A 25,190-nucleotide genomic window follows, 5' to 3' on the forward strand; every position below is an offset into this window, starting at 1 on the left:
TAGTCAGATAACAAGAACCTACACACCCCTCTCTCTCTCCACCCCCTCTATCTGTCCTCCTCTCTTTTTAATCCCCTTCACCCCCCCCCCCCCCCCTCTTTCTCTCCTGGTTTCTCTCTCTCTTCTCTGATAGACAGAGCGCGGGTCGCCCATTAAATCACCCTGGCCATGCTCATCGATCCACACACAGCTACCCATACAATTACATACTCACACACACACACACACACACACACACACACACACACACACACACACACACACACACACACAACACACACACACACACACACACACACACACACACACACATCCCTGCGGTGTGCTGTGAGGGAGACGGCACAGAATGCGAAAGAAAAAAATAAAGAGAAAAGAAAAACAGAAGGAGAAGAGGAAAAAAAAAAAAAATAAAATCGGAAATTAAATAACAAAAGTACAATGAAAGAAGGAAAGAATAAGAAAAAGGAGAGCAGGACTAATCATATGGGAGGGGCGTGCGGGGCAGAGAGTGAATTGAGAAGTCGTGGAGAGAGAGGAAATAGTTACTGCTGATGACTTGCTGTGATCAAAGAGCCAACAGCTGCTACATATGGTTACAAACACACAGCTGGGAGTGTGTGAGGGCGTGCACGCGTCTAATGAACTCTCTCTCTAGGTGTGTGTGTGTGTGTGTGCACGAGTTCAACGTGTGCGCGTGTGTGTGTGAATGAAGAGTGTGTTTGAATAGAAGCTGTGAAGCATGTGAGGACCACCAGTAGGAGGAACCCTGGCCTGGCTTTCTCCCTGCCCACTCACGCATGCTGCTGATGGAGGGGTCTCTTTACAGCGCCTCCACCACAGAGCTCCCTGCACCACCCCACCCCACCACACAGCTCACAGCTCCACCCCACAGCTCTAAGCTCCACCTCAGAGCTCACAGCTCCACCACAGAGCTCACAGCTCCACCACAGAGCTCACAGCTCCACCACAGAGCTCACAGAGCTCACAGCTACTGTAGTTCTTTAAAAGCATGCCTGGTGCAGAAGGGTGTAGGATGTAGGCACTGTTGAAATGTCACCAACTCACTATCTAAGTGCAACTCTCTCGCTCACACACAACAGGATGACCTTTAAGAAGCTCGGTAGAAGTGCTGGAGAAGGCAGAGTGTGTCAGGTATCCTGACACCCCTGCTCAAGTTCAACACACACACACACACACACACACACACACACACACACACACACACACACACACACACACACACACACACACACACACACACACACACACACACACACACACACACACACACACACACACACACACGAGAGAGGAGAGGGAGTAACAGGTTAAACAGTCAGAAGACAGATCGAGGCACAACAGTCATAAACAGACAGACCGACAGTCAGTCATAAAAACATGGACAGATAGAGGTGACAACAGACAGACAGATAGAGGTAACAACAGACAGACAGATAGAGGTAACAACAGACAGACGGATAGAGGTAACAACAGACAGACAGATAGAGGTAACAACAGACAGACAGATAGAGGTAACAACAGACAGACAGATAGAGGTAACAACAGACAGACGGATAGAGGTAACAACAGACAGACGGATAGAGGTAACAACAGACAGACAGATAGAGGTAACAACAGACAGACAGATAGAGATAACAACAGACAGACGGATAGAGGTAACAACAGACAGACAGATAGAGACAGCTACAGACAGACAGAGGTAGCTACAGACAGACAGAGTTAGCTACAGACAGACAGAGGTAGCTACAGACAGACAGACAGACAGAGGTAGCTACAGACAGACAGACAGATAGAGTTAGCTACAGACAGATACAGGTAGCTACAGACAGACAGACAGATAGAGTTAGCTACAGACAGATACAGGTAGCTATATCCAGACAGACAGACAGAGTTAGCTACAGACAGACAGAGATAGCTACAGACAGTGTGTTCCATGCTGTGCTATTTTCTGCTGCCGCTGCACAGACAAAGAGAAGATCAGATTCAGTGACCCCTCTCACCTTCCTTCCTGCCCCCCTCCCTCCCTCCCCCCTCCCCTGAGGTCACAGCCAGCCCCTCCCCCTCCCATTCCCCATCCCCCCAACCATCCCTGCCCGCAGCGATACCGTGGTAACACTACACTGACCAGCACCCGTTGCCATGACAACCGCTCCCCAGAGGGACCGACTCCGCCAGCATCCACAGGGCAACCACTGCAGATGTGACAGGAGGCAAGCACACGCACACTCCCACACACAAGCACTGCAACAGCACACACGCACGCACAAACAACCGTCGACACAGACCAAAACAAAGTCCAGAAAGGGCACCAAGACAGGAGACGCTGGCACACACAGTCCCTGGAAGTGCTCACAGTCACAAGTGTCCTCTCAAAAACATTGTTTATTCATCTACCTTTTTACTGCAGTTATTTAACACTCTCTCATCTTTCTCACTTTCACCCGTCTCCGGACTGAGAGCAACCCTTCTACCTCTCCATCCCCGTTTCCCTTTACACCCCTCTCTTTGTCCCTCGTTCTCGGCATCCTTCTTTCCCTCAGTGTCTCTCGCTCTTTCACCTCACATCCTTCTTTCCATCTCCCTCCTTTTCCCTTTTCAAATATATCCCTCTCTCTGTCCCTTTCCGTCTCTCCCTACCTCTGTCTCTCTCCATCTCGCTGTCTCTCTCATCCATTTTCCCCTCCCCATCCCTCTTCCCTTCTCCGTTTCTCCTCATCCATCCTCTCCTCTCTCTGTCTGTCCCAGTCCCTCTTTCTCTCTCTGGTCCTGTACCCATCCCTCTCCCTACCATTTTATGCTCATCTTCTCTTCTGTCTACCACCTCCCACCAACTAAGTGTCAGTATTTGTACTCCATCAGTACTTACATATCTAGTACCAGTACTTGTACAGAGTGATTCACAGTAGTTCAATAACTGGTCTGCAGTACTTACGGGAGCTGACGCTGTCCACATACTGAGGCAGGTAGGGGGCCCACAGGTCAATGGTATCCTTGCGTCCTGATTGACCGATCCTCCTGAGCTCAGCCAATAGCAGTGCTTGGGCTGCTTCTCGTACCTGAAACCAGAAGGTGTGAGAGAGTGAAACCAACCTGGCACAGAGCAGGAACACATCCTCAGGTAACTATACTCGTCAGTGATGACCGACAATGATTTTGTGGAAGTAACCGATTTAGACTCATGCATACAGTATACACATTAGGGGGTTGGAAAATGTTTAATGTGTTTAAATGTGGTCGATAGGGTTTACATGTTTAAATGTGGTCGATAGTGTTTAATTGTGGTCGATAGTGTTTAATTGTGGTCGATAGGGTTTACATGTTTAAATGTGGTCGATAGTGTTTATATATGGTCGATAGGGTTTACATGTGGTCGATAGGGTTTACATGTGGTCCATAGTGTTTAAATGTGGTCCATAGTGTTTAAATGTGGGCGATAGTGTTTAAATGTGGGCGATAGTGTTTAAATGTGGTCGATAGGGTTTACGTGTGGTCCATAGTGTTTAAATGTGGGTGATAGTGTTTAAATGTGGGCGATAGTGTTTACATGTGGTCGATAGGGTTTACATGTGGTCCATAGTGTTTAAATATGGTCGATAGTGTTTAAATGTGGTCGATAGTGTTTACATGTGGTCGATATTGTTTAAATGTGATCGACAGTGTTTAAATATGGTCGATAGTGTTTAAATATGTTATTTTCCCTCACTCTCCACCTCATCCCTAACTCTCCACCTCAAGCTGGTGTGTAGTGAGCGTTCTGGCACCGATTGGCTGCCGTGCATCACCCAAGTGGGTGCTACATATTGGTGGTGGTTAGTGAGGTCCCCCCTTCACTTTAGGCGTCTTTGAGTGTTATTAATTATTATTATTCTTCATGTTTAACCTCTGTTTTCCTTTTATTCCTAGTCTGTTTTACATAGTTTTGAATGATGACTATATGCTCTGTAAGGTGACCTTGGGTGTCTTGAAAGGCGCCTCTAAATTAAATGTATTATTATTATTATTATTAAAATATATGTTATGCAAGAATAATGCAAGAACCGGGTTCTTGGCTTCCACAGTACGTTCACAGAATAGCAATATGAACAGAATTGCAATACATGGGCACTCCAAACTTTTTGTAATATGGTATGCTGAGGTCTCAGCCGAGTCCCATCCATCATACACAGGGCATGTATAGAGCTGTGTGTGTGTGTGTGTGTGTGTGTGTGTGTGTGTGTGTGTGTGTGTGTGTGTGTGTGTACCTCCAGACAGCGGTCCTGCCACCGCCGAGCCAACATCTCCAGGAGAGGAGGTCTGAACTTCCCTAACAGGTCAGGGAGCATCACACAGTGCATCGCAGCCAGCTGGCTCCACCCTGCACACACACACACACACACACACACACACACACACACACACACACACACACACACACACACACACACACACACACACACACACACACACACACACACACACACACACACACACACACACACGGAGAATATCAGAGAATTTATAATATATACCAAGAGATATCAACATACACACACGTGCATATACAAACTAAAAAGACATACCTTTGAAATAAGGATGCAGCTAGGGGCTAAACTAAGGGGTTGTGGTTTATTATCTAAAGCTATTCAGCTCTCAGCGTGAGTACATGTGTGTTTGTAGGGGTAAGAAATAGCACTGTAAGATGATACAGTCTGGTGTAGTGTGTGCAATGTTTAAATTACATCTCTTTAATTTCGGCTCTAGCCTAAGGCACATATTACGAGACTCGTTGTTTAACGAGAATCCCCTGGAAGGGGATTAAAACATGTCAGAATTAGTATCAAGCATCTCTACAGTCTGGCAGTTAGCTTGAGGACAGCCACCGTTACCCCAGTCATGTGATGCTACAGATAACTGAGGCTACGTTTTAAATTCATATACATTTACATACATCCATCACTCAAACACACAAGAAAAACAAAATCACGTACATCCAGAATATTCCGAGAGATGTTTAAAATCGACCAGCTCTGTGGTGGATCGATGAAACAATGTTTTGTCTGAAGGATTCATTTAAATGAAATCCTCCGGGCTGACAGAAGACAAGACTCAAAAAGAAGACGACTTGATCCACAATATCCTGGCAACAATATTGTCAACAATATCATGACGTTCACTCTTTTCAGGTCCACGCACCGTCACACTCACATGGAATGCTCCCCACACTAGCAAGTACAATAATAGCTAATAGTAGCCAAAATTATTAGCATTGATAGCATTACTCAGCGAGCAAACCGAGGTTCGGCCATCATTCTGTGGTAGCAGCTAGGCTAACTCAACCACTAGTTTTAGGTAGCTGGTTTGTTAATTCTCAATCTTAGCATTAACTTAGCATTGGTCGAATGGAGCTTCCACATTAACATGACATGTGCTATGTAGAAAAACAACAAAACATTGAAATGTCACAATATTGTGTTGAGTTTCACCTATTTAATTCCTGAGAGTTAAATACATTTGAAACACTGATATTGTCCACCAAACAGACAGAAGAACAACCACCTCTTACATTTGAGAGAAACACATTCTGAAATGTTGATGTATGGAGATTGAAAATAAACCAGATGTTGGAGGAACATATATCAGATCAATATATGTAAACTGGGATAACCGCACTGGGTCTATGTAATGGACCATGAATGGTTAAATAGTAGGCTGGAAGAAGCAAGAAATCTTGACATTTCTTTGCCAGACCGCAATAAACTTACCTCCATCATTGAAATACAAGAAGACAGGAATTTGTTACAGAATTTTAAAAACATTCATCATCAAGTTATAATACACAACTAGAAGTCGAGCAATCCTTCAAGCCAATTCTTCGAAAACGGCATACAATGGATTAAAACCAATCAAATTCATCAGCCAGTGGCGTCTAGCGCTAGATGGTTGATCATTCTCTTAAAAGCCGGACTCCGGTGTTAGAAGGTTGAAAGTTGATCGACCTCTAGTTCCACTGCAGCCGACAGTGGAGAGGTCCTCTACAGACGACTGACCGCTAGCTAAAGTTCTGGACAGGCTGGGGGTTTGCGAGCAGGCTTGCTTTTTCAACAGATGTAAATAAAGATTTTAGTGATCAAAACAAGTGATTCAGTCATTCACCAAAAGATGAACATCCTGTTGAACAAAGAGATATATTTCGAGAATATCATGTCAAACCTACAAATAATTAAAAAAATGACAGAAATATTGCATTTCTAAATTCAAATTTCTTACGCCGTCAAACTTGAAATTTGAACATCAAAAATATAAGATTTCCCCTGTGATCATTTGATGAATCTCTGAAAAGGTTGAGAGGAATATGAGGTTAATGAAATTAGAACAAGGACTCATGGAGTCAACCAGCTCAATGAGGACTTGTAAGGGTTCAGCCAATCAGGAGTTAGTATTGTAATATAACAGCCTTTCCTCATGTGAAAAGAGCAAGCATGCACACACCGAGACCGTGATGGACAGACAAAAAACGGCACACAACACGAGGGCAGACAGACAGACGGAGCTGGAGACAAAACCAGGATAAAGACGCTGCGAGGGGACACCTGAGATGAGGACCTGACCGGACCAGAGAGGGGCCGGTAGTGACAGAGACAGAGGCATGGGGCGAGGGGTGGAGGAGCTACGCACAAAGACACTCATCAAAGGAGTAACAGCGGCGAGAGAAGAGGATGGAGCGGCAGGAAGCAGCATGAAGGCGTATTTGAGGTCCCTGGCGCTACCCGTCCCTACTGTGTACCTTCGTTGACTGAGGGGATGCTATGAGAGGCAGGGCCCTGGCTAGGGGCACCAGAGGGGCCCCGAGGTGGCCGTACTGGGGCCCCTAGAGAAGCAGGAGTGGTGGCAGCTTGCAAAGGAAGAGAGGAGACACGGTCACAATGTTAGGACGAGGAGCAAAGGAGCGCAAGACGCCAAAAGAAAAAGGACAACAGACGATGTCGGGAGAGATAAGAGAGTCTATGTAGAACATACTTTACAGGCAGGGAAGAAATGGTTAGCAGAAGATCATAAACAACATGAACGTTTCAAGACATTGGAAAAGGAATTTGATGAGGAAAGAGCAGAGAAAAGCGTAAGAAGCACAAATAAATGATGCAATTATTTATCAAAGTAAACAGTTTGGTCTCCAATCTACCCCATGTCATTTTATACTAGGAGGATTCCTATAATGCAGATTTTTTTTTTTTGCAGTTCTTTAATGTTAAAATATTTATATTGTTCAAAATAAATTTTGAAGCAACTAATACCGATGTAATAAGCTTACAAGCATAGTTATATAACATATAAACACAGGTACACACATCAGACCAGAGACAGAGAGAGAGAGACCGATAGAGAGACAGACAGAGAGAGACAGACAGAGAGAAAGATAGACAGATAGAGACAGAGCGAGAGAGCGAGAGAGCGAGAGAGCGAGAGAGCGAGAGAGCGAGAGAGCGAGAGAGCGATAGAGATCGAGAGGCAGGTGTCAACAGATAAACCGTGAATGAATGAAAGAAAGAAAAAAGACAGAAAGAAAGAAGGATGGCTAGGAAGAAAGAGAAGAAGACAAAGAAACGGAATAGACAGGAAGACAGAGAGAAATCAGATGAATAGACAGGAAGGATGAAAGAAAAGAGAAAGAAAAAGAAAGAAAGGAAGATGAGAGCAACGAGGAAGATAGTTTGATGCGATCAGCAGTGGATTTCTACCAGCTAGCCTCCAACATGGTGGTCTTATGCTCCATATGGCGGGGGTCCACCACGAGGTCTTCACATTGATCTCATATCGCCACTAATAGGACCTTCTCATCCCCAATACCACTAAAACGTGGTTCACATTGTAAACTGGATTGATACAGTGCATTGCAGACTATATAAAACAGGGTTATTTTATGACTGGAATAGTCCGCACTAATTAGACACATTTCATTTCAAACACACACGCAGGAACACTATCCAGTGATGGTGTGTGTGCAACAGAGAAGAGTATACGACTGTTGTTTAAGGAACTATTATCATTCAGCATAACCTCCAAGCTTGCTCTAGCGTTGGGGTTGGGTGGAAAACAGAAACACCATTCTCTGGACGTTTCTTCATTCAATAAAAAGACAAAGTAAGCTACCTACTAACTTACTAAGTATGCAAGTAAGTAAGTACGTACATAAGCAAATAGATAAGCTACTTACCTACCTCGTAAGCAAGTGAATTAGTAAATAAGTAAGTTCTGTTACTTGCCTAATAAGAAGCTAAGTAGGCAAGTTTAGTAAATAAGTAAAATACTAGGTAAGTAGGTTAGTAAATAGGTGGTTTAGAAGGCAAGTAGGTTAGTAAGTAGGTAAGTAAGTAAATGAGTCAATTACTAGGTAAGTAGGTTAGTAACTAGGTGGTTTAGTAGGTAAGTAGGTAGAGTAGGGGAGTAGCTTAGTAAGTAGGCTAGTGTGCTGGTAAGTTGGATGTTAAAAGAGCCCCGGCCCTTTGTTCTGTCACACTTAACCCTCTCCCCCTGCAGCCCCGCGCAGCCCGCTCAGGCTGGGCTTCTGCAGCCACGGGCCCCCCGCCTCATTTCCATGACAATGGTCCCGGGGCCCCCTCGGCCCCCCCGGCCCCCCGACACACTGGGCTAATGCTAACTGCTCTGTCCAACCGACCTATCAGAGCCCTGCAGGGGGGTGGGGGGACGCGTGCTGCTAGTGTGTCAGGTCGTGAGGGGCGGTGAATGGGCGTGTGGCGTGAATGAGAGGGCACGCTTGGCCCCCATTATGGCGTGACAAAAGCCTGGGGGCCCCTAACACGCGTGGAGCGCTGCCTCCCTCTGGCACATGTGGCTGTGTGTGTGTGTTTACCTAAATGTGTGTGTGTGTGTGTGTGTGCAAGCGTGTGTGTACGTGTGCAGGCGCGCGTGTGCGCGTGCGTGCCTGTGTGTGTGCAAAGCGTGTTTGCGCTCGTGCGTGCCTGTGTGCGTGTGCGTGTGCGTGTGTGTGTGCGTGTGTGTGTGTGTGTGTGTGTCGGAGGGTTTGTCTGATGGTGTGGAACACAGCCCATCAGGTTGGAGAGGGAAGTGATTGTGATATTTATGCCTCGGTGCTCACGCTGGTGTCACAGTTTGTCCCCGTGTACCAATGGGTGGGAGCACCGCCGTACCCGTTTGACAACAGCTTGTGTGTGTGTGTGTGTGTGTGTGTGTGTGTGTGTGTGTGTGTGTGTGTGTGTGTGTGTGTGTGTGTGTGTGTGTGTGTGTGTGTGCGCGTGTGTGTGTGTGTGTGTGAGTCTGTCCTTTTCTCCACACACTACCATTGAGAGAAGGAGGCAGTCTTTGGTACTTCCTTTCCACTAAAGGAAACCGTAATAATACATGATCAATAATAACCCCTACTTTAGGTTCTTGCACGCCGCCCCAACAAACCCGGACACCCAACTTCCCCCGGCCCCCGACAGGTCTGGCCCCCGGGTTCCCGATAGGTTCGGCCGGCCGGCCCCCGGGTTGTGTCGGGGGCCCTCCGAGCTGTGTTATGGGGCCCTTACCTTGTTTGATCTGGGCCTGCATGGCGGGGCTGGAGGGCGGGGGGCCGCTGGAGGCGGTCCTGCGGGGGCTCTCAGGGGTCCCGGGTCTGGGAGGTCTGGACAGGAACACAGAGAGGAGGACGTGAGGAGGAGGAGGGAGGAGGAGGAGGAGGAGGAGGAGGAGCAGGAGGAGGAGGAGACAGAGGAAGAGGAGGAGGAGACAGAGGAGGAGGAGGAGGAAGAGCAGGAGGAGGAGGAGGAGGAGGAGGAGAGGACCGAGAAGGAACGCATTGGAGAGGAAGGGGAGCAGGGAGGAGGAGCAGGCACAGGAAGTTAAAGCCATAACCTCGCACTCTTCAACTCGCACAACTTCTTCCATTCTGTACAAGCTGGAGAGTACACAAAGGCAGAGAGTACAGAGCGCACTGTGTGTGTTTTACTCCAGAGACAGAAACACAGGATTCTGGAAGAACATTGATACCAACACTGAGATTTGGTAGTCTCTAAACCACACACACACACACACACACACACACACACACACACACACACACACACACACACACACACACACACACACACACACACACACACACACACACACACACACACACACACACACACACACACACACACCTCTTAAATATAATATAAGGACATTAAAAAGCAAAAGAGGCAGCAGTGAAATATTCATCAGTCCAGAGCTGACAGCAGAGGCGGAGGGAAAGTTTCAGTGTTTCACTTTCACACTGAACAGAAACAAGCCACGTCCTGTTTCCTGTACATCAAACACAGAGCCCTGTCTCTCCCTCTCTATTAAAAATACACCCCTCCAGTGTTTCCCCTCACATTATTCCAGCCGCGTGGCCGAGATGTGTGTTTATTGATGTGTGCGTGCACGGGGCTGCTGCGCGTGGGACTCTTAATGGCAGAAAGGTATTATTGTGATCAGTGATTTCAGGAGGGCATTCGCACATCAATGGAGTAACATCATGACAAATAGCATGCGAGCGCGCTGTGGGGGCCAGCCCCATTAGCTTGAATGTGCAAATCCAGTTTTCAGACTGCAGTACGATGCGCCGCTCTACGGCCTGGGGTCCTGTTACGCCGTCAAACTTCAACTGTTGGTCGGTTCCACAGTCAGACATTGGCAAGTCAAGACACCTCCAGCCTCATCAAGCCTCTTAAACCTTATTCTGCTTACTTTCCACATTCGTTTTCTAATGACAAGAGCGACCATGCGACAGTGAAGGGGGATGATGGCGGATTACAGCGGAGCTAACAGGTGACAGGCGTGGCTCTACATGTAGACATATCTATGTGATGCGTACCTGACGGGAGCCTTCTTCATGTGCTCCCCGATGAAGGAGGCGTGGGTCATGCCCATCAGGGTGTTGGCCAGGGAGATGACCGACAGCAGGTGCTGGGTGCTGACGGCCCGGGACACCCCGTACGTCCCGTTACCCACGATGTCCGCCGGGGCCAGAGTCCGGCCGGCAGCCTGGGACAGCTGACGGAGCAAGGCCTCCTGGGAAGGGAGAGGGAGCGGGAGGGAGGGAGGGAGGGAGGGAGAGAGAGCGAGAGGGAGGGAGGGAGGGAAAGAGGGAGAGAGAGAGAGAGAGAGGCAGACAGACAGAGAGAGACAGAGAGAGAGACAGAGGGAGACAGAGGGAGACAGAGAGAGAGACAGGGGGTCATTTATTGATTCACGATCAATATTTTAAGGCACAGGCGGTAAGGAAAGATGTAGTTTGCATGCTACAAGGTTGTATTACAGTAACGTAAAACTGTTTTGTTTTATTGTCATATTAGATGAGACTGCAGTTTCTATTTTATACCTAAGAGTGCAGGTATGTTAATGTCTAATAACAGACTACCAAAGTAAAAGCCCTGAAGAAAAGGCGATGTCTTAAAGGGGCAGTGTGTAGAACTGAACGTCATCCAGCGGGACAGTTTTAGCGGGAATATAATATTCATAAGTATGTTTTAATTAGTGTATTCTCCCATAAAAATAAGAATCCTGCTTCCTCTACTTTACATGAGGCCTTTAAATCAACATAGGGGGCGGGTCCTCTCCCATGGGGGCCGCCATGTTGTACCGCCATGTTTCTACATTAGCCCAGAACGGACAAACAGCGCTGGAGACAACACGTTTTTAGTTCAATCCAAAATATGGGCTTAAAGTTGTAGGCAGGAGGGGGGCATGATATCCCCATGAACAGACCCATTTGTGATCCTTATTTTGTATCTTTACCCTCAAAGAGAACCCAACCCAACGTCAACACCAAGCGCTGGTGAGGGGTTATGATAGTTATGATAATTGGGTGTAAATTACAGAATGCGTCCAGGATTTGGAGAGGTTCGTTTTGTGGTAGTTTCCCTGTTCTACTAAAAGAGAGAGAGTTGGTATCCGATACAAAACAGTTGATAACATGACCGCAAACCGCACGGCCAGTATTCACAATACCGCACTGCCATTAAACACTGGCTTGCAGCACTGACTGCTATCCAGATGAATGATCAATACATGTAACAGAAAGCAGTAATTACAGGTCTATCAATGTAGTTCACCACTATGAATTCAATAAGAGGACTGTGTGTGAGATAGACTGTTACCTCCGGCCCGTCCTACGACATATACAGGGGGGGTGGGAGGGAGGGGACATGCAGTTGGTCGCAACCTGCAACCTCACAACGTGATGCTACTGAGTCATAGCCACTGGAGCTTAAGTAAAGCCTGCTCAGAAAGGGCCGATGCCTTCAGCCCGACCGACGTCTGTGAGCCAGCGGCAGGCCTGCTGAACCGCAGTGAAGGGCCCGGTTACCTTGAAGGTGGGCAGCATGAGGGACATGTGTCCTCCGCGGGAGATGAGGCCGAAGGAGATGGGGCAGTGGGGCTTCAGCATGCCCAGGCGCTCCAGGCAGACGGCGTCCAGGCCGCAGTCCAGGCCCCAGGCGTGGAGGCAGGACATGAACAGCTTGGCCGTGTCCATGGTCAGGTTGTACTCCAGCAGGCTCAGGGACTTGGACTTCTCCTCGCGCCTCCTCATCTCCTCCTCCTCCTCCTCGTCTTCATCCATCAGGTGCTCCTTGATGGTCTCCTTCATGGTCTCTTTGACCTGGTGGTGGGGGGGGGGGGAGGGGGGATATTTAGTTTGTTTCTTATTCAGAGAGCTCCCATTTTACCCCCAGCCGACACAGTTTACTGGGCCAACCCGGTAGGGTGACCCCACCCCACCATCACACACCTGGGGGGACACGCCCCCTTATGAGACCGGCACAGCACCTGTTTGAAGATCTTGTTGGCCAGGAAGGAGCCTCCCTTGTCGGGGCCGGCCTGGCTCTTCTGCAGGCTCTCGGGGGACACCATGGTGGGGCTGGGCCGCTGCGCCTCCTCCGTCAGCAGCTGGATGATCACCGCCTCCACGTCGAAGAACAGCACGTGCATGTCGGGATCCGTCACGTTGGTCTTCATGGACTGCACCACCAGGGAGTTGTGGGAGTACTTTGGTAGGTTGCCCTGGTAACCAGAGGGGAAGGGGACACGCGCGAAGCAACCGTGAGGCGTGCCCGGTCAGACGCCGAATAAGTAGCGCATGCTTCGGTATGTAACATCGGCTCTCGTAGCCTCAGGTTATTGTGACGTTGTACTGTGGACCCCGAACCACTGTCAATGCCGGGACGAACGGGGAACAGAGTTACTACGATGGTTAAATCAATAGATATAAAGACATTCTGCGGTGGGGTTGACTCTTTCCTGTCTGAAATATGCTCATTAAACCCAAGCTATTCCACTCTGCTTTGTTTACAATAAGCTGCCATCATTCATGACATGATATCTCTAGGATAACATTCATCTGACCTGATAATTATCTATCACAGATTTAACATCGGAAATACAATGGTGTATGGCGCGGAAAAGTGCATGTTTATGTAAACACACTTTAAATAGACTACCACTACACATCACACACACACACGCACATCCCCACCAACCAACCCACTTAGTGGTTAGCATGTAAACAAACAGCCTGCTGTACACACTGGCCCATTCAGGTGTCTGCTAATACAATAAACATTGACTCTCATATTAGCACGTTGACCATTGGCAGTTGTGTGTGTGTGTGTGTGTGTGTGTGTGTGTGTGTGTGTGTGTGTGTGTGTGTGTGTGTGTGTGTGTGTGTGTGTGTGTGTGTGTGTGTGTGTGTGTGTGTGTGTGTGTGTGTGCAGACAAGAGGAACAGACAGACGGAGACAGACGCAGACGGACACAGTGTCCGTTAGACACGGTTTCTAGTCATCGGGGGAAAAATCCATGGCGACAGAACGAGGGAGAGAGACACAGAGACGGACTGGAAGAGAGAGAGGGGGTGAAAGATGGAGGCAGACTGGAGACTGGGAGGGAGAGGAGAGGGAGAGAGAAAGAGGAGAGGGAGGGAGACGGACGACTAGAAGAGAGAGAGAGAGAGAGAGAGAGAGAGAGAGAGAGAGAGAGATAGAGAGAGAGAGAGAGAGAGAGAGGGGTGAAGGAGAGATTCAGACTAAAAGAGACAGAAGAAGGGGAGGGTGAGAAGAAAGGAGAAGGCTGGGAGCAGGGGAGAATAAAGGAAGAGAACAGAGGAGGGGAGATGCCAGCACAATCATTAGCCCCACACACACACACACACACACACACACACACACACACACACACACACACACACACACACACACACACACACACACACACACACACACACACACACACACACACACACACACACACACACCTCTTCTGGCTGTTTGCGAGGTCTAATATAAAGGCTGTTAGAGTGGGGGGCTGTTGTGAGTGAAAACATGTTGACAATCATGTGAAGATCATGTGTGGGAGACAAAGGCCAAGATTAAAAGCCTTTCGGTGGATCGTTGAGTGGTGAGGGCGTTTGTCTCCCAGCTGAAAGGTTCTGGGTTCAATGTCCCCAGTCACCTGTAGACAAGCTAGTGCAGGATGTCCTAACCCCTACCACGATGTTACTCTATGAGGGTTAAAGTGTCTGCTAATTGAATAACATTTTTCAGAATATGCTGCTTTTCAATGGTATAGGATTTAATTTTAGGATGTTGCCGTGCGTTAACGTTGGAATACACACGCAGAGGGGACATGTTGTTGTTTAATGTCAAGGAACCAAGGTGTTTCCCCAGCCATGATCCTTTGTGTGTTTCAGAGGATCGTTTGTGTTGGCCTACTGATGGTTGAACACTGCCACCTAGAGATAGAGGAGAGCAACTACAGGAGAGAATGCCCTGCTGCAAATGGTATTATTATTTGCTTTATTTGGCACTATGGGATTTCCACTGTAAAGAAAATCAATTAGTCAGTTAATGTACATTAGGGAATTTTATGAGAAAATATTAAATGTAAAATAAATGTGCCTTTTCGCTGTTTTGGTATTAATGACCACTCAGCAAGCTGTCTTCTCCTTCTTTTGATTTTCAAATGACCAAAATGAAGAAAACAGACCAAAATGGTCTCCATCAAAACCATTTGATGGAGACCATTCCACTGCTCCCATTTAGCCCATTCTATCTATCTCCCGCTCTCACTCTCTCTACCTTTCTCTGCCTCTAGCTTCTTCGCTCTGCCTTTCAGTATTCCCCTCTCTCTGCAATCAAACAAAGCAACAGCCATCACGACAGATACTGACACCACAACAAGAGCAAGTTACAAAACACACACACACACACACACACACACACACACACACACACACACACACACACACACACACACACACACACACACACACACACACACACACACACACAAAGTGGTTTGGGACAATAGGTAGGTCATTTTGACGACATTTCACAATCATTATCTGCAATCACACAGCATGGTGCACACACACACACACACGCACACGCACACGCACACACACACACACACACACAAACTAAGTGACTTGCAGGTGTCAGTGGGGGGGTGTGGAATCATTATGTGAGTTTATATTGGAGAAGAATGACGGAGAGAAATATATATATATATATATATATGAGAGAGAGCGCAATAGACAAAGACTCAGGGGAAGATGGCAGTGTGTGTGTGAGATTGCTGGTCCCTCGACGACCAAATAACGGTGATTACACAGCTTATGACGGCCAATCCACACAGATACTATTCAACACCCAAACCTGAATCAGAAGCAGCTCAATAAAACTACTCATCGCTACACCACTGGTTATTCCACAATAAAAAGCCCTATTTCATTATGAATGACCTGTTACATATTATAATACCTATGACGAAAGACTGAATAGCAGCCTGCTGGTCCTGGCAGGGCAGACTAGGATGGGGACGGACCTCAGTCCTTTGGAAAGCCTTCCCAGTGACAGAGAATGTGGAGGTGTGACTGAGACGGACTATGAGGACAGCATGATGTGACTCCGCCCCCACCTGTCCAACCTGGGGACGTATCAAGAGAGACTTCCACTACATGTAAACACAGGTCTGTGTTTATATACAGGCTACGGTATGTATGGATGCCAAGCTGATGGGTTGACCCCTGACCTTTGAGCCATAGGACAGGCTCATGGTGGGATCTAGTCACGTGCTCTCTATGGAGCCCCGGAGAGGACAATCCACACACTGGCTTTCGTTATTGCACACTCTCATGTTGACATTTAAGATGACCACCAACCCGGAGAGACAAGACCACTCTGCTCCATACACACTGCACACACACACACACACACACACGACAAATACCCACACAAGACACATACACTAAACAAATACACCCACACCAACACACACACACAAAAAGAGACAGAATAGCAGGAGCTTTGACCTTTGCCTCAACCCCAGGAAGTTCTAATTGGTCTGAGACTGTGGCCAACTGGCTGACCCAGGTGACCAGCATGTGCGTGTCTATCCATCTATATATTGGTGGCACCCCAACATTTGTAATACCGCCAGCGCCACAACATCTCAAGAGCCATCTCCTCCTGCTCCTTTTCTATCCAAAGCTCTGCCTTCTAATAAGACCTGGCTGCTAAGTAGGTTACATACTCCAGTTACCATTACAGCACGGTGCTCGTCTAATATATATATATATATATTTAAGGTGGACGCGGTGTATGATGTGTGTGTATATAAGGTGTAGGAGGTGTGTATGATGTATGTGTGTATAACGTGTATGATGTGTGTATACAGAGTGCAGGACGTGTGTGTCCGGTGGTGTATAAGGTGTATAAGGTGTCGGCGGTACCTTGTCCTGGCTGTCGGCAGCCAGCAGGTTGGAGGCCAGCGTGTGCAGCTTGTGCGTGGCCATGTTCTTGAGCGCGGCCAGGCTGCGGCGGCTCATGGCCTGCTTCAGGTTGACGGCGGGGTGGCTGAGGGCGTCCACCGTGGCTGGGGCCAGCTCGTCACACGCGTTCAGGATCTCCACCGCCGTGATGCCCATCACACAGCGGTCCAGAGCCCCTAGAGACACAAGTCACACAACACAACACAACGTCACACAGCGTAACACAACGTCACACAGCGGTCCAGAGCCCCTAGAGACACAACACAACGTAACACAATGTCACACAGCGGTCCAGAGCCCCTAGAGACACAACACAACGTAACACAACGTCACACAGTGGTCCAGAGCCCCTAGAGACACAACACAACGTAACACGTTACAAAGCAGTCCAGAGCCCCTAGAGACACAACACAACACAACGTAACACAACGTAACACAACGTCACACAGCTGTCCAGAGCCCCTAGACACAACGTAACACAACGTCACACAGCGTAACACAACGTCACACAGCGGTCCAGAGACCCTAGAGACACAACACAACACAATGTAACACAACGTAACACAGCAGTACAGAGCCACTAGAGCCACAACATCACACAAAAAAAGATACCTTAACAATACTACTATCATAACATCACAATACAACTATCATAACAATACAACTATCATAACATCACAATACAACTATTATAACAATACAACCATCATAACATCACAATACAACTATCATAACAATACAACTATCATAACAATACAGCTATCATAACAATACAACTATCATAAGATACCATAACAATACAACTATCATAACAACAATACAACTATCATAAGATACCATAACAATACAACTATCATAACAATACAACTATCATAAGATACCATAACAATACAACTATCATAACAATACAACTATCATAAGATACCATAACAATACAACTATCATAACAATACAACTATCATAAGATACCATAACAATACAACTATCATAACAATACAACTATCATAAGATACCATAACAATACAACTATCATAAGATACCATAACAATACAACTATCATAACAATACAACTATCATAACATCACAATACAACTATCATAACAATACAACTATCATAACATCACAATACAACTATCATAACAATACAACTATCATAACATCACAATACAACTATCATAACAATACAACTATCATAACAATACAACTATCATAAGATACCATAACAATACAACTATCATAACAACAATACAACTATCATAAGATACCATAACAATACAACTATCATAACAATACAACTATCATAAGATACCATAACAATACAACTATCATAACAATACAACTATCATAAGATACCATAACAATACAACTATCATAACAATACAACTATCATAAGATACCATAACAATACAACTATCATAACAATACAACTATCATAAGATACCATAACAATACAACTATCATAACAATACAACTATCATAAGATACCATAACAATACAACTATCATAACAATACAACTATCATAAGATACCATAACAATACAACTATCATAAGATACCATAACAATACAACTATCATAGTATCACAATACAACTATCAAAACAAAACAACTATCATAACATCACAATACAACTATCATAACAATACAACTATCATAACATCACAATACAACTATCATAACAATACAACTATCATAACAATGACACTACCCCTGAGCTCGCTCTACCTGCTCCTTATTTTATAGAATATTTGCGGATATTTCTTACTTTGGGTAAAACACAGAGACAAAGAGAAAGAGGCGGTGAGAGAGAGAAGAAATGGAGAGGGGTAGGAAGTAAGGTAAGGTAAGGGGAGCTAAGAAAGACATCACTTTGAACTGAGCTGAGGACGATAGAGAGCAGAGCGAGGCAGAGACTCCCAGCACAGCACCAAGGACACCTCTCAGAGCGCACGTCTGTGTGTACCAGAGATGGAGGACTGTGAGAAATCGCCCAATTACATGTCCAACGCCTGAGCACACACACACACTCTTCTTAATTTCACACTTAGCTACCCTGCAATCTCCAAGCTCTGCAGTGCACACGCACGCTCCGACGCACACGCACGCACACACCATTCCCAGCGGCCCCACACAGCCATACATTATTAGTATTATTATTAGAGATTAGCCAAAGGCTTTAGTGGCTTTAGACGCCACACTAGTGTGCCTAAGAACCTGCAGTACATAATTCCAGGGCATCAGCTAACAGATGCTAGTTAGCTCAACCGCGGTGAAGCTATAATACATTACACCAGCACTGGCGGACATTAATTAGCCACACTGCTAAGAAGCACCACTACCTTACACCAGGGTATGTGCTAAAAGAGTCTAATTAGCCAAAAGGAATCTCTCCTACAACGTCCTGCTGCAGCAATAGAAGGGTTTCTGGTCCAATTCCCTGCATCATCCTGACAGCTGAGGTGCCCTTGAGCTGAGCACGGCACTTCAACCTTAACTAGCCCCTTGGTGAGACGCTTGTAGCCAGGGGGGAGGGGAGAGAGGAGAGGAGAGAGGAGAGGTGGGGAGAGGTGGGGAGAGAGAGGAGAGGAGAGGAGGGGAGGAGAGAAGAGAGGAGAGGGGGGAAGAGGGGAGAGGAGGGGAGGAGCAGAGGAGGAGAGGGGAGGAGGGGAGAGGAGGGGAGGAGCAGAGGAGGAGAGGGGAGGAGAGGAGAGGAGAGGAGAGGAGAGGAGAGGAGAGAGGAGAGGAGGAGAGGAGGAGAGGAGAGGGGAGGAGGAGAGGAGGAGAGGAGGGAGGGGCAAAGAGTCAGTATGAGCCCAGGGCCTTGCGGCTGGGGGTCCGACCCCCTCGCCCCTGGACCGCCCTGCGCTCTCACCCGTGTCCATCTGCCAGACGTAGACGGAGCCGTCGGAGCAGCCCACCACCAGGTAGTCGTCGGCGGGCCGCCACTTGATGACCTGGATGGGGAAGAGGTGTCTGGACGCCAGCATGATGCACTTCCTCTCCCTCAGACTGAGCAGCCCCACCGAGTGGTCGCTGGCCACCGAACACACGCAGTGCTGCACCCGCGTCTGTAGGGGGCGACGGAGAGAGGGGAGGCAGAGGTTAGAGATCCAATATCATGCTTTTTTAGGGTCCACAATATCACTTTGGGGTACCACTAGAATATGGTCACAGGACTGTGTCTTACAAATACCTTATTATTCTGACACTGTTCATTTCTGTAAAACTGTCAGCGTCTTTCAACATTAGATTTGTATCATGTTGCTTTAAGCCCCCCCTCCCGAGCAGCCCAGTCTGCTGTGATTGGTCAGCAAGCCCACTTTGCGATTGGCCAAACGCTTTTTGCGTGTTTCCGCAAATGGTCACCCCCGAAAAGTTGTAAACATTGCGGGTAGCCGGGAGGCTGGCCTTCTGCACTTTAGAACGGCAACTGCACAGTCTGACGTCAGACTGTTAGGTAAGTAATATTCGACATGCCTCCTATCAGTGTAGCAGACGTACAACATTTATACAAACGTCATATAACAGTCTGAAGCAAAGGGCAAAGTCAAAAAAGCATTATATCCCCCGTTTAAGGGATGGGAATAGGGAGCCAACGGGGGTGATAGAAATATACAGTGTGTTGTCGGCTGTAAGACAGCTTCCATAATGAAGTCTGACTTTGGTAGGTCACTCTTTGTTCTCTTTACCTGACGACGTCACAAATTATAGATTCCTGCTTCAACGGTATCAACAATGGAATCACAAAGAAAACAAAAGTCCTACCAATGCATGCATTTAATGAATAGGACTGTGTGTGTGTGTGTGTGTGTGTGTGTGTGTGTGTGTGTGTGTGTGTGTGTGTGTGTGTGTGTGTGTCTGTAAACAACTGACTTTAATGATATTGTCATTAATGCCATCTCCATAGATACAAGAAGTCATAACCTTTGATGATTGTTTCCCGCACAAAGACCATCAGAAGACTTCTGCCAAACTGGGGGTGCTCCTAGATGATGTCATCGTCTATGACAGCATCCAGTAGAAAAGTGTCCAGAGATGAGGTTTCTTGTAGATTTATGTATTGTACTTACATAGAAAGTCTGCATGTGTGAAACTATATCCTTTTACATTGAACGTGCCCCCCGCCTTGTCAACAACATAAGTACAAATCATGGCACTGAATTGGACTTGGACTACACATGCTATGATTTCTATTTAGCGAAAAAGCGGAAAAATGAGTTGGTGAAAAAACTTAAACCGTCACCATCAGGTGTGTGTGTGTGTGTGTGTGTGTGTGTGTGTGTGTGTGTGTGTGTGTGTGTGTGTGTGTGTGTGTGTGTGTGTGTGTGTGTGTGTGTGTGTCACCATGGACATTTGACATGTTGTCGGACAAAGCTAACAGCCTATTCATGTTTCTCAACACAGTGTTCTTACTGCATCCACAGTGGTAAACTACAATCATAGCCCTATACTTATCTAAATCTGTTACATGTATTGATCATCCACAGTGGCAACTACATTCATATCATAGCCCTATACTTATCTCAATCTGTTATATGCATGTTGGTTGATTGTAGCCTAAAATGATGACACAAGCTGAGGTAAAGAACTGTCTTTTCAGACAGCTATAAGTGAACCTCTCCGAGATTCCAAAGAGTTGTGGTCAGACATTGTGCAATCAGGAAGTGAATGCTCTCATTGAAATATGGCCATAAGATTATATAAAGCAATTATGTGGTCACTTAAAACAGACGTTTTTTTATTATTCAGTGACCGAATGGTGGATATAGGGTTACTTTGGTTGCTTGTATTCACAGCAATACAAAATGAAAATACCCTCGACCACAAAAAGGGGTTGTTGCTCCATTATAACTGTCCGCAATAAGTCAGCATTGAGAGTTTCCCTCTGATATCTTTCCAGTAGACAACTCGTCGGTTTTCGATGCTGATCTCATGACCAGGTCATGAGATTCCACTGTAATCTCCCTGAGACCGCTTCAATAAAAAACATGTAAAAACTGTAAGTTGTTTGGATTGTTTCCCTAGTGGGATCCCTAGTGGAGTAAAGACTGTTATAAATAAATAAAGTGTGTTTTGTAGAAATATTAATCATAACTATAATATACAAATTATATTAACCTTGTTTATATAACTACTAGTCAATTTAAAATGAATCGTATATATACTCCCCATACCTCCCTTCCTCTCTGAGCTGTTAAGATAGTTTGCAACTGCACTGTCACTGTCGCCACGAAGTCTGATACTGAGACCAATCGACTGACTTCTTTTCTGTGTAGATTATTTAAACTGTCTTGCAGCCTTGCTTGCAGACTTGCAGACATATCCACTTCACCCATAGTGTACTGCAGTTTAAAGGTGACATATTATACCACCAGGTGTGAGTGTGATTGGCCGTTACAAGCCGTTTAGAGATTCTGCCTCTCCTGACATCACAAGTGGGCGTGTCCAGCTAGATGTCTGCTGGATAGATCAGCCTACCAGCCTACCCAGTGGACTGAAGTAAACGTTGCTCATCTATCCGTCATACATCTCGGTGGACACCCCCACTTGTGATGTCAGAAGAAGCAGGTTTTCAAAACAGCTGGAAACGTCACTCCAACTCATCTTTGTTTCCTTTGTATAACTACCCACAATGCAATTTCAGTTGCAATTTCATCCTTTGTATAACTACCCACAATGCAATTTCAGTTGCAATTTCAATTTGGCAGTTTCCCTATCTTGTTCGCCCATTCTCATTATGCCTGGTAACTTTGCTGCCTGTACATTCCCATGCTCACGCTCTAAAATGAAGTCTAATATTTTGCTGACCGACGTGTTCTAAAGAGACGGTTCTCCTCATCGGTGCGGATCTTACGCTGCAGTTCTCCGGGGGAACGATGAGCTGGCTGATCTCGCCGCCGTGGACACAGAAGATGTGCTTCATCTCGCCGGTGAAGATGTCCCACACGATGACGGAGAAGTCCACGCCGCCCGAGACCAGGGCGCGCTGGTCGTAGCGGGGGGACACCTGGTGGGGGTACAGCACGCACGTCACCTTGTTGCCATGGCCACGCAGGGTGCGGTGGGGCGGCCAGCCTGGAGCGGGGAGAGGAAGAGGGGGGGGTTAACCTTGAGGAAGGTCGGCCGTGATGGAGTGTCTATATAGATAACTACTTTATTAATCCTTTGTTACAAAGTACCAATGAAAACAAAAAAACGGACTAACAGAACAAACAAGACAAACGGTATAAACAGCATGAATAAGTATAAAGTGTAAAGGCTCAATTAATTAGTGGCTAAGTACCAGCACTTATTACTCACAGTATAATAAAGTGTACATACAGTATACACAGTGCACGTTATTCTAAACACATAGTATTCAGTGTATAGCATATGAAGCATGTTCAGCATATGTAGCGTGCGTACACACCCCTCCTGAGCATGTGCTCCCCCTGCAGCAGCTGCACGATGGCCGTCTGCGTGGCGGGGACCAGAATGATGGAGCCGTCCTCCCGCCCGCAGACCAGACGGCCCTGGGACGGGATGTACACGCTGGCCGTCACCTGAGGACACACCCAGGGGGAGGGGTGGGGGTTATTAAGGTGTGTTACAGTAAAGAGCAGGGTTTATTAGGGTCTACTGTGGTAGAGAACAGGGCTCCTCGGGTTCTATTAAAGAACAGGGTTCCTCGGGTTCTATTAAAGAACAGGGTTCCTCAGGTTCTATTAAAGAACAGGGTTCCTCAGGTTCTATTAAAGAACAGGGTTCCTCGGGTTCTATTAAAGAACAGGGTTCAGGTTCTATTAAAGAACAGGGTTCCTCAGGTTCTATTAAAGAACAGGGTTCAGGTTCTATTAAAGAACAGGGTTCCTCGGGTTCTATTAAAGAACAGGGTTCAGGTTCTATTAAAGAACAGGGTTCCTCAGGTTCTATTAAAGAACAGGGTTCCTCCGGTTCTATTAAAGAACAGGGTTCCTTGGGTTCTATTAAAGAACAGGGTTCAGGTTCTTTTAAAGAACAGGGTTCAGGTTCTTTTAAAGAACAGGGTTCCTCAGGTTCTATTAAAGAACAGGGTTCCTCCGGTTCTATTAAAGAACAGGGTTCCTCTGGTTCTATTAAAGAACAGGGATCCTAGGGTTCTATTAAAGAACAGGGTTCCTTGGGTTCTATTAAAGAACAGGGTTCCTCCGGTTCTATTAAAGAACAGGGTTCCTCCGGTTCTATTAAAGAACAGGGTTCCTCAGGTTCTATTAAAGAACAGGGTTCCTCAGGTTCTATTAAAGAACAGGGTTCCTCAGGTTCTATTAGAGAACAGGGTTCCTCAGGTTCAATTAGAGAACAGGGTTCCTCAGGTTGAAGGGCGGACCTTGATGGGTTCCTCTCCCCCCGGCGGGACGCTGAGCTGGTCGATGATGCCGGCAGACAGAGGAGTCAGCTTATCAAAGGCCTCCTGCAGGCTGACAGTCGAGGACACCTGCAGCTCTGGACACAGGAGACAGAGGGGGTCGTTTGACGTTGATTGGAGCACAGGATGGTTGAGGTAATAATAATCAGTAAGTACAGGGCTATAACTCATGGTGGCGGTGGGTTGAGTTATGGGGATGATTACTAGTAGTAGATATGGCTTGAGGTAAACGGTTAATTACTGGTAATAGATATTGGCAGAGGTAGGAGGTTATAACTTGTAGTGAAAGGTGGTTTAGGGAACGTTACTGTTAGATTATATGGATTAAGGAACAGGTATAGTTACCTACCCCTAGAATAGGACTGCCTGGGGCAGGTGTAGTTACAGGTGTAGTTACAGGTGTAGTTCCAGGTATAGTTCCAGGTATAGTTCCAGGTGTATTTACAGGTGTAGTTCCAGGTGTAGTTACAGGTGTAGCTACAGGTGTAGTTACAGGTGTAGCTACAGGTGTAGCTACAGGTGTAGCTACAGGTGTAGCTACAGGTGTAGCTACAGGTGTAGTTACAGGTGTAGTTACAGGTGTAGTTACAGGTGTAGCTACAGGTGTAGTTACAGGTGTAGTTCCAGGTGTAGTTACAGGAATAGTTACAGGTGTAGCTACAGGTGTAGCTACAGGTGTAGTTCCAGGTGTAGCTCCAGGTGTAGTTACCTGTAGCAGGGGACCCCGGGGGGCAGGTATCAGGGACGCTCCACAGGGACAGGCGTCCAGCAGAGTCTCCCTGGACCAGCAGCTTGTGGAAGGGCTCCCTCCTCCCGTAGAAGAAGCGAGTGACCGGGGGGCAGATGAGGAGCTGAGAGGAGGAGGGGACTCACATCAGCACCAAGACACAACCCATCAGTTCACTAACTAAAGAGAACCTTTCGACCCCAGCTGGTGGAAATCACAACCCCAAAGACAGCTAGAGAACCATCACTAATGTTGGCGGTACTATTGT

The 25,190-nt window shown here is 46.7% G+C and overlaps 1 protein-coding gene across 4 annotated transcripts in view; it reads right to left on the reverse strand.

Annotated features, from left to right (window-relative positions):
* Nucleotides 1-2,735: 2,735 nt before the first annotated feature.
* LOC132448075 (WD repeat-containing protein 7) overlaps nucleotides 2,736-25,190 on the reverse strand; it is a 33,217-nt gene continuing 10,762 nt past the window's right edge. The window contains exons 11-23 of one of the 4 annotated variants that reach the window (XM_060039141.1): nucleotides 24,905-25,046; nucleotides 24,157-24,272; nucleotides 23,221-23,353; nucleotides 22,666-22,886; nucleotides 19,684-19,879; nucleotides 16,774-16,988; nucleotides 12,814-13,047; nucleotides 12,353-12,646; nucleotides 10,859-11,055; nucleotides 9,549-9,643; nucleotides 6,785-6,892; nucleotides 4,263-4,375; nucleotides 2,736-3,077 (exon numbers count right to left, since the gene is read on the reverse strand). In XM_060039141.1, coding sequence (XP_059895124.1) covers nucleotides 2,919-3,077; nucleotides 4,263-4,375; nucleotides 6,785-6,892; nucleotides 9,549-9,643; nucleotides 10,859-11,055; nucleotides 12,353-12,646; nucleotides 12,814-13,047; nucleotides 16,774-16,988; nucleotides 19,684-19,879; nucleotides 22,666-22,886; nucleotides 23,221-23,353; nucleotides 24,157-24,272; nucleotides 24,905-25,046 — 2,223 coding nt within the window. In that variant the 3' untranslated portion in view covers nucleotides 2,736-2,918. The remainder of the gene's footprint in view (nucleotides 3,078-4,262; nucleotides 4,376-6,784; nucleotides 6,893-9,548; nucleotides 9,644-10,858; nucleotides 11,056-12,352; nucleotides 12,647-12,813; nucleotides 13,048-16,773; nucleotides 16,989-19,683; nucleotides 19,880-22,665; nucleotides 22,887-23,220; nucleotides 23,354-24,156; nucleotides 24,273-24,904; nucleotides 25,047-25,190) is intronic. The other 3 variants (XM_060039143.1, XM_060039142.1, XM_060039144.1) reach the window with 3 other exon arrangements.

Source organism: Gadus macrocephalus, chromosome 19 (genome assembly GCF_031168955.1).
Source record: "Gadus macrocephalus chromosome 19, ASM3116895v1".
Classification (NCBI taxonomy): domain Eukaryota; kingdom Metazoa; phylum Chordata; class Actinopteri; order Gadiformes; family Gadidae; genus Gadus; species Gadus macrocephalus.